Source organism: Calonectris borealis, chromosome 7 (assembly GCF_964195595.1).
Source record: "Calonectris borealis chromosome 7, bCalBor7.hap1.2, whole genome shotgun sequence".
Taxonomy (NCBI): domain Eukaryota; kingdom Metazoa; phylum Chordata; class Aves; order Procellariiformes; family Procellariidae; genus Calonectris; species Calonectris borealis.
The window spans coordinates 25,510,484-25,521,078 of record NC_134318.1 but is presented as its reverse complement, the minus strand read 5'-3'; the positions used below and the strand labels follow the sequence as shown (position 1 = coordinate 25,521,078).

Genomic DNA, 10,595 nt, shown 5'->3' with positions numbered 1-10,595 from the left:
CCCTACTGAAATAAAATTATTTACTTATTGTGGTACTACAAGTGGTCTAAGCAGTACTTTTGTTGTTGCTCATGTATGTACCATACTGCTACCTATGCAGTTATCTGAAAGGTAAGACTTTCCAGGTTACTTTTCATTTTATAAAACCAACGTAAGGCAGTTTTCTTTTCCAGTTTTGGACCATATAATGGAGTTTTAGATGCATAAATTGAAGCTTAGTTCTAGATTTATGATTAAAACATTTTCACTGGTAGCTAAAGCTGTTAGCTATATACCAAACTACAAGCTTCCACAGTATTTACAGTTTTTCATCCACATTAAAAGCTTTTCTATTTAATGCAATTAATTTCCCCTCTAATGATGTAGTTTGTTATAGTATTGTGCATGCTTACATTTAGAACAATGGGTTGACATACTATGTCTATGTAATTACTCCCATGCTACCAGAAAACCAGTGAATTAAATTTATTTAGTGTTAAATGGATATGGAATGTTATACAGTACATGTAAAGACACTTCAAGATGAGTAAAGCAGAACTAATTGCACAAGAGATTAAAGGTTCACCTCAATAGTCAGTATTATCAAATCATTACAGCTTCCATCTTCAGAGTGCAAGGTATGTCATGCAAAAAAAACAGCTCAAAAAATCCCCAAACAGACAAAACCAACATTGTGGTACCAGTTAAAATACTATCATACCACAATATTTTACAAGACATTAAGTGATCATTCATAGAGAATGAAGCATTTTAGCAGTAACAAAAAAGTTTTAAACATACTTAACAGATTTTGCATGAACACCAAATTCCAGCATTACTATACCTAAGGAACAGGCAACATGCTGGGAGAAAGTACCTAAAAATCAAAGCCTTTTTTATTCATAGCCAATATTACTTTCTGCAAGAGTTACGCAATCTTATTATTCAGATTCCCCACATAACTGGGTAAGGTTCAATACATTTTTACATAGAGCATAATCACATAACCACCACATCAGCAAGACAATTTCATTATCTTGACCAGTTACTACATTTAAAACCATGGTATGATAACATGCCCTGCAAACAAATTGTCTTCTGGGACAGTGTCCTGTATGTAAAAGTATAAAACAACTAAAATATACTCCTAACCACTTTAACCCCAAATGAACAATAATTTGTATTTACATATTTTTGAAATACGTAGGTAAAAACCGCAGATGGAAGAGAAGCAGAATACACAAGAGAGCTACGATAGGGCTGACTGAACTGATCGGTGCATTCAGCAACCCCGAATGAGACTTGAACAGGGGGTTGTACCTTTTGTACTCTTCCTCCACCCAAGCCATCTCACCAGGGCTACCGAAGGCAGCTGCTGCCATGGAAGAGCTGCTCCTCCCGCTTACACACTCCTTACCCAGCCGGCCAAGCACAGGGAGCAGAACCTTGAACCCCCACCAGTTCCACTCAGCCAAAAGCACTGCAGATGAACATGCTTCTACGCACCTGCTTCAACTACAGCTTGAACGTTAACATGGAAGAAACACAGGAGATGACAGGATGGTTTTTAACATTTCCACCTCGCAATACTCATATCCTGAGGGCACCAACAGGTAGATTGATTTACCAAAATAAGCATAGAAAAAAGGCCAAGTTGTTTGCCCTCATATTAGGAATAAACTATTTAACTTCCTGGCTTAAATGTAAGCAAGAGGAACTCAAGAAAGACCTCCTTGAGGTTAATTTTCCAACTACATTCAAAGGAAATAATTTACTAAAACCGTAACTTGCAAGGTCTACTAGCCTTGAAGTGAGGATACAGGTTAACTATACTTATAGTTAAATAAAAAACTTCAGAAGACGTTTTACAGAAATAAAATATGCAACTCTAGGAAGTAGGTGGAAAAACACTTTAGTATTCAGCTGGAGCATTCTATTTTCATAGCCCATCATTCTCAGGAATGTATATTTCATAAATAAAAATACAGAACAAAAATTTGCGTATTCGATCTAAAGTTGAATATTTCTAAACCTCTTCAGATAAAATTTGCTTTCTCCCTCACAAATAAGTGATAAACGCTGAAAAAAATTGGCTTTTCAAATCTGTCGTGCATGAGAAAACACAGATGAACAAACCAACGTCTGGAAAAAACATTTTGTACAAGGTTGCAGTTCTAAAACACTTATATTACAAAGCAATGTAAATAAATACCAGGCTAGTACAAAAGCTCTTATTTACAGTTTTACAAATGAAAACATTTTCAGTGTAAATGCAGTGTTTTAAAGAACACACTATTAGTAAAATGAGTTCCTGTATAGAGCATTACAATTTCTGCTAAATTTCAATCCAGTATTGTATAAAACCATTGTTTCAAGTTAATTTTTGTTTATAATTTAGTACAGCCAAACCCCAGTTTATGCCTGGAATGGTATCTGTTAAAGTGCTGAAAAAGACGACATGTCTGAAATTTTAGAAAAACATACTGTACATTATTAAAGCTTTATCAAGTAAAAAATGGTGTATTTTGTTCACATTTGCTACCGCACCACCTGTGGATGAAAGTTTTTCAACAACTCGTTGTAATTAACAGGATGGCAGCCATTGGTATCTTCACATCCAAAGTCTGATGGTTTCCCACAAATAATTTGTCTTAAGCTTCAGTGGTGGCCTCAGGTTTCATAATCTGGTAAGTAATCAAGTATTCTGGATAAGCCTGAAAGACGGACACACACATTCTTTATTATGATTTCATTTTCTGGATAAATTCAGAATGTTTGCTAGAGAGGGGAAAAAAGTATTTATGCCAAAGAAAAAAAGGCAAAATGTCAAACGCAAAATGCCTGGAGCATTCAGGAAACACGGATCCTTTCACCTGCAATCACAGCTGGAGTCTGTTTTAAGACAAAAGCAAGTCCTAGCACCTCAAAAGTAAGAAAAAAACCCCAATACATGATATGCCTTAAAAAAAAAACTCTGAAAAACCAAACCAAAAAGCTGTTTACCTGCTCCCCTCTGTAAATGACATATTCTGCCAATGCCAATCCATTTACACTGGGTCGCCCAGTAACCGAGTGATGTCCTGGGGGAGAATGAGCCATTTTCATTGCACTGAACTGCAGGAAAGACTTGCCCAGTGTTACACGACAAAACAGCAATTGCCTGTATTAAAAGGGAAAAAGGACCATGAATACAAAATGCTTGTGACGCTCCAGAAATACTATCTTCGTAATTTGAAACTTTTACATGAGGAGAACAGTGGAACTTTGAAGCCACTTTAGTCACTCTTTGTAGTTCGCAAAATTCTGAAAGTTCTGTTTTGAAGGACAAACGTACGCTCCTTTTGGAAAAGCTCTTTAGCCTGAGGAAAAGGTTGGTAACAACATCGAAAAATGTTTATCTTAATTACTGGAAACAGCATGCTTAACAATGTGCTCAAAGATTGTCATTTCCTGTTGGGTTTTTTTTGGTGGTTTTTGTTGTTGTTGTTGTTTTTTTGTGGTTTTTTTTTTTTTTTTTTTTACTTTTCTGAGGTTGCGCCCCCCCATCACTCATACTAACAACATAATTCACTTGTGTTGTAACACTAGATTTGTATCTAAACAGCCAAATCAACATCAAGGCCAAGTGCAAACTCTAGGTCAACACAAAATACCTCATACCAGCATTTGTCAGTATGTTATGTTGTTTTCATTATAAAAAGACAGAACAAGGGTACTTATTTATTTACATAGGTAACTGCAATGGCAATGGAATCTCAGCATTTTTATAGACCAATATTATGTACCACTTTGCTCAGCCAAAACTTTTGCTTTTCTAACTCTTCACACAAGACCAATTAAAAGAACTTATTCAAAACTTTAGAAAGCATGAAAAGACTCTGACATCCTCTATAACTCTAGAAGATTATTCTCTTTATTTGAGAGTGCCAGAAAAGAGTAAGCAATATGAAAAAGGGCAGGGACTCACGGAAGGAAACTGGAAGAATGACCTTATCCCTGTGATACCAATGCAAAACAGTATGCACACAAACACACAAAATATTCTCCTGGTTGAAATGATGGCCACTACCGTAATTAACCCCATGAAGTAAGAGTAACTTTATTCTGAACTGACGGTGTCAGTAAGACATAACAGGTGTTCTGCAGAAAAGTGGATTTAAGAACTCAATTAGTGATAGACAGTCCGCAAATCCACATCTGTATTTTCGTGTGAAGCAGCAGTGACATGGGGGCCGACTGTTACAAAGTACATCCTCCTCAAAGAAATACAGCACCTGAGTATTACTGAATTTCTCCTTCCTCTGTAACAGGCAATGGGCTAAACCCTCATATTGCTGCATCTTTCACACAAGCACCTAGCAAAATCTCTTCACTCTCTAGCTACCCAAGTCTGATTTTTACAATAAGTTAAGGGCAAAGATTTGGTTAAATGCACTGAAGATGGTTAAAGGTTCTTTAAGACTGACATATCAAAGTTTTCTAAAGTCTCTATTAGGCCCAGCATATAGGGAATGCTGAGAAGGTTTGGTTACCAAGCAAATCTTTCTTCAGAGAGGGACTCTGCTGACTTGATGGTCTATAACACAACATACAAAGGCATTCTTTTGAATGACTTACCTGTGGCAAACATAACAAGATCTATCTTTGTGAATTGGACATCCAGTGCCACCTCCAATTCCATACACATATTGATTGCTTTTGGAAGAATTTTCAGCAAAATAAATCCCAGCTCCAAACATGCCCCCTATATAGGCATGTCTCTCATCAAAGCCTTTGTGAATGATTGCATTCACAAATGGGGAGCCTAAGAGAAAGGAAATAAAATATTGAAAATGCAGTATACAGATTTTTCTGTGTGTCACAATTCAATCATCTATTCCCAACTTTTTTTTGTACAGTTTTTCTACACATAGAAGGAAATCAATCTTCAGAAATTCTGACCTTAGATTTACACAGCCAATTTGCTAGCGGTATTACACAAATGACAGTAGCTGATAAGTGTACATTTTTAACAAAGATTTACAAAGGATACTATCTGAGACAACTCTTGCTGCATGAAAAGGCTCTATGAATCCGCACTCCCTTTGGCAGAGCTTCATTCTAACCAAGATTCATTGAATGCATTGCTACACAAATCCCGTCTTCTTCCTAACACTAAGTAGATTGCATTTAAAAAGCAATAAATGTAAACCAATATTTATTTACTTGCAATGGTTGTAAAATTAGCCTTAAAGAATAATCTGTCCAAAATGGTTGGATTCTGCATCTCAAGACACTTGATACCGATTAATTTTCACAAAAAGTGCAGTTTTTTTTTAGTAAGGATTTTTATAATAGTATATATAAATATGAAAGCACCTTTAGAGAAAAGCTGTTCTAAGAGAATATGGCATTTCAGAGTTATGTTGGGAATTATAGTGAAAATAATTCAAAGCCTTATCCTTCAACCTAAAGATGATAAAACCATATATGAAATAGAAGAACATTCCAGATGAGAATGAGAAAAACCTATGACAATTGCTCATCATCTTCTGTGAGTGGCATATGTGGTTAAAGACATATGTTAATGCTTAAAAAAAAAATTACATAAACTAAAGATGAAAACAAAAGGGAGAAAGGAGGAGGAAGCGAGAGGGAGGAAGCGAGAGGGAGGAAGCGAGAGGGAGGAAGCGAGAGGGAGGAAGCGAGAGGGAGGAAGCGAGAGGGAGGAAGCGAGAGGGAGGAAGCGAGAGGGAGGAAGCGAGAGGGAGGAAGCGAGAGGGAGGAAGCGAGAGGGAGGAAGCGAGAGGGAGGAAGCGAGAGGGAGGAAGCGAGAGGGAGGAAGCGAGAGGGAGGAAGCGAGAGGGAGGAAGCGAGAGGGAGGAAGCGAGAGGGAGGAAGCGAGAGAAAAAACACTCATAAGGCATTAATTGCTTTGTTCCAGGGATAATTTTGCTATTACCTAACTAATTTAAAAAGACTTTCCTTTAAAGACAGGTCATTCCATTAAGAGGCCATTTCCTCTTACAGGGGTATAGACCACAGTCAAAAGACAGGATTTAGATATCTACACGTCTGGGCAAGCAGTTAGTTATTGTGTTGTTGCTGCTTCCAACAGTAATGTATAATGCTGGGAACTACATAGCTTTCGTTGTTACGGGTGTACTGTGAACTTGCTTAATTTGCTTATCAGGACAAACTACATATTTGTCCACAGGAGAGTTTTCAATTGGCTTTAATTTGCTAATTATAAGCTTCTTTTCTGGAATGATGAACAAGAACTAACTTATCAAATTATAAAAAGAAGAAAACAAAAAAATCTCACCCCAAACCCCAAAACAACCCATAGCAGAATAAAGTTTGACCCTTAATCATTTTCGTTATACAGCCAATAAAACAGAATTAGTAACTTAACCAAGGAGGAGGCACACCCCTTAATCTCCATTCATAATTGCTAAAATGTTTTCACTTAGAACTTTGAAGTCTCCTTTAGGGAGAGACAAGGAGATGCAAATTTCAGAAGAAAGATACAGTGCATCCCCATTGTGACATATACAAACACTCGTTCATGTAAAACTCATGCAAAACCTAGAACCTATTTCCACTGGGAACATTTACTTTGTTTAAGCCAGTAGAAACCCTCCAATGATGGTGAAATGAGTTCATAAGGTGCATTTCAATATCTCACCATGAAACAGCATCCTTTCATTAGCATGGTTATGATTTTCTTCAGAGACCTCTTTCCTCCTGTGAGTGTATCTTTCCCATAGTTTTTTGTTGCACACTTTCTGAATCTGAAACGGTCAAAATGTAAGTTCAGCCCTGAAACTGAAAACTTGTTTGCTTTACTTGACAGATATTTAACCTATAGCAGTTATACCACAGTACACTTACACTGCCACTTAAACAATACTTTCCTTAGAACTCAATGAAACACAAATTCTCTAACTTATTCTGAAGTTGATTGTTGTAGCATAACTTAAGGAAATCGTAATTATATGCTTTAATTAAGAATCAATTGATTTTAAACATCTGTTGAGCAATACTTCTTAATTTAAATTTAGCAGGCTTAGTCACAATTCTACTTGAGCACCACTCCAAACATAGCTTGATGCCAAACCATTAGAAAAACATCATCCAGTAAATTAAGAAATGTCTTCCATGAAGACTTCTAGAACACTTTAAAAGTAAGTGAATTCTGTACTCTCTGCAGAGGTATACTGGACATTGGCAAAGCCTTCTCTATGTAAATATAGCATATCAATTCTACTGGGGAAACTGCAACATCAGTTCAGAATAAAACTCAGTAGTATTTGCAAATCAAAATCTCTATCATTTTAATGAAAATGACCATTTCTTCAGGGGAAAAAAAATATGAACACAAACCAAAATTCCACTAAATTATTTAAAGCAAGGTTGTCTGCTGCCTGGTGTTTTAAGCTTCTTTGGCGTTATACCAAGCCAAAATAGGTACCCTTACTTCCATGCTTCAAGAATTTTGCTTTCACTTCTTGCTGTTTTCTCCCCCTGCCATTCCCTCAACAGAAACGTTCTTTTGTTTCCCTGTGTCTTTTTCTTCAAACATTCTGCAGTTTTCTGTGAGGTCCTTCTATGTCAATTTCTCATAAAACTTCTTAATGACTATTAGCCCATAAGCAGTTTTTTCATATAATCTTATTCGAATTTCCCTGGAAGATGGTCTTTTTCCTGTGCATGTCTCAGAACGGCACATCTTATCACATTACAGAACTCAACAAACAGATGCAGAACATTTTATGGACATTTTATTTTCAGCCAAAACTCTATAAAGATGTAACCATCGACCATAAAAATGCAACAGCTACCTTTAAGATGTTGTATCTATTGAAAACTCCACCAGCATGTCCTCCATCTCTATGCTCTCGTACAGTACTCTGCATCTGAAGATTGAGAATTTTAAGAACGATCACTTTGTTTCAGAACACATTCAAATCACATATCTTTCACACAATCAAATAATCAAAAGAACTAGTTCTGTCTTAAAAAAAAAATACAAGAAATTTTTTAGGCAGTGACTGTATGTTAAGTAATGCCAGATTTTGTGGATGCACATGAACAGGTGTAATGATTTTTTAAAACCGTATCTTGAATAGTCCATGGTCTAGTTTTCAAATTGAAAAAGTCTGTCACTAATCTACTTAGAATATTGTTTCCTCAGAATTTTGTTCTGTGTGATTATGACACTTTGGAAGGAAGTGATTAAAACTCTGTATAACAGACAGGCAATCGGCAGCACAGAATTTATACCTTATATCAAAGAGCTTTTCTTTACAGTAGTGGTTTTAAAAATACTACAAGCAATAATAATGTAAGTAAGAAAACAAATAACGGACGTCATGAGCACAGATTATAAGTGGTGCACTCAAAGTTGGAAATTTGAAGTATTCTTATGCAAGTTTTTCTTAGGCTTAGAGATGTTTATTGCACTGTTAAACTGTCTATCAATACTTCTTTATCTACTTTTTTAGCAGAAATAACAAAAATACTGAGAGACTACAAAGAAAGGCATACCTCTTCTTCTACTGATTGAAATTCCTTATCTTCAGTGGAAAGATCTATAAGAATAGTTCCGCTGCCAGAAGTATTTAGAGTCAGGTATGGGTTGAGTCCTGTGAATATAAGAAAACACAACAACAATTTCAGAAACTGCTTTAAGACTGATGATTTGGAACGATAACCAGTAAGGGATTTTTTTTTTTTTTTAAAAGGGACCATTTTCTCAAAAGTCAGTTTATAAGATGAAGAGGTTAGCTGCTAAGAAAGGTAGAGATTACCAATGACTTTAATTGCCTTCCATCAGCTACATACTTTTTTGTGGACGTCAAAGTGCGATCCCTCAAATCATTACTATGGAGTGCAGATTTTAGAATGAGAATTCACAGATGGTGTCTCAAGAGGGAAAAAAAATCCTACCAGTACTAAACTAATTTATCCTATTTCTATGAAACGCAGCAAAACAATAGTAAGTGATGTTTCAGTGAGACGAGGAAAAAAAAGGTTTGTGAGGTTTGTTTTTTTTTTTGGTCTCTTACGCAGCCATAGTTAAATGAAGCTAATATTCCCAGGATTGTGCTGGTATCAGCACTGCTGCACAAATAAAGAGGCTTTAGCATAAACTTCAATACAAGCTGAAGCTGTTAAACAAAGCAATTATATTAATTTTGATTCACTGGAAGCACACCAACTGTATTTTTAAAGAGAAGTATATGTAAGAATTTCAGCTGGCTTTCTGAAAGAGCAAACACAGTATTCCTTTGCAGAACCAAATGGAACAGTACATAACAAGCCCTAACCCATCAACAGAGAATGTGCTCTGCTCTCCAGAGTGCTCCGATGAAGATAAATACTCCCCACCTCAAAAAGCTTACAATCATTTTGCACTAGATCTACACTTTACCTACTTAAATACAAAACAGTGATCACGAAGGAAAAAAAAATGAGAGAACTGAAAGGCAAGATTCACAGCACAAACAGAAGTGCTCATGTTTCAAGTCAGAAGACATTATTATCATTTGAAGTGCCATTTTCTAGGACAAGTTTTATTATTAATTCTTTTTAATGAGATACAATTTGGAATAATCTAAAGCATTTATAAAAATGGATTCTATAAAGGCAGTGTTGCGTAATAATTTGAAACAAGTATATACCTTGCTGTCCAGAAATGAGTCTTTCAACTCCTTTAATGATTTTATGCCTATGGCCATAAGCATTAATTCCAATTTCCTTCAATTCTTTGTGTCCCATTTCAACCAATACATCCAGTGTTATCTATAATGAAAGCAACACCATTTTTTGTACAACAGCATGAACAGATTAGAACAGCTGCCGATGACAGTGAAAATACACCTCACAATAGTTGAGATAAAAAGCAAGTGTGAAAAGAACATGAACATTGGAGACTTTAGTGTATTATTCTTGTACTTTACTTTTACTCAACTGTTTTCTCCAAACTTTTGTCTTTAAATAAATATGCTACAAACTACAATCGTGTAACTTGTATTGCTTGCAAGGATCATGTTTCTCACCTAGAAATACAATTTTCTAGATGTATTCAAGCCAACAGAAACAAAAACAGAAATTACTGATCACTTATTTACTCCAGCATTTATACCACTGAAAGGAAACATGCCTACACTCTCAAACTGATACGGACATTATTGCCCCCAGTTTTTTATATATACATATATTTTAATATATATTTATATTATGTATCAATTTAAAAACCCCACAGTTACAATCCTTTCCTTTATTACATTCATTTTGACATTCACTCACTTTAAATCTGTCTCATTGCGTTATTCTAAACAGTCAGCATTTATTCCTTTCCTTTCTAGCCAAGTATCTGGAATAAATATAGCTACTTACCTGTTCTCTCTCAAATATATCTATTAGATGTTCAAGGCCAAGGTTCCGCACAAACTGATTTATGCTAAAATCTACACCTGAAACTGCGTAAAAAGAAAAACTCACAATGAACTTTCATATATGTATTGTAAAATAAAGTATACACATCTCACACTGTCTGTGGCAATAATGAGAAAGACAGAAATTCCTGGTTTTCTGAAGATGAGGAACTAACCACTGGCAACTGTTACTTA

General features: G+C 35.7%; 1 protein-coding gene across 1 annotated transcript in view; it reads right to left on the bottom strand.

The window, feature by feature from the left end:
- Positions 1-450: 450 nt before the first annotated feature.
- TNKS2 (tankyrase 2) overlaps positions 451-10,595 on the bottom strand; it is a 31,351-nt gene continuing 21,206 nt past the window's right edge. Inside the window, exons 20-27 of the mRNA XM_075154690.1 lie at positions 10,363-10,445; positions 9,645-9,765; positions 8,509-8,606; positions 7,803-7,877; positions 6,647-6,752; positions 4,597-4,783; positions 2,983-3,139; positions 451-2,693 (exon numbers count right to left, since the gene is read on the bottom strand). Coding sequence (XP_075010791.1) covers positions 2,631-2,693; positions 2,983-3,139; positions 4,597-4,783; positions 6,647-6,752; positions 7,803-7,877; positions 8,509-8,606; positions 9,645-9,765; positions 10,363-10,445 — 890 coding nt within the window. The 3' untranslated portion in view covers positions 451-2,630. The remainder of the gene's footprint in view (positions 2,694-2,982; positions 3,140-4,596; positions 4,784-6,646; positions 6,753-7,802; positions 7,878-8,508; positions 8,607-9,644; positions 9,766-10,362; positions 10,446-10,595) is intronic.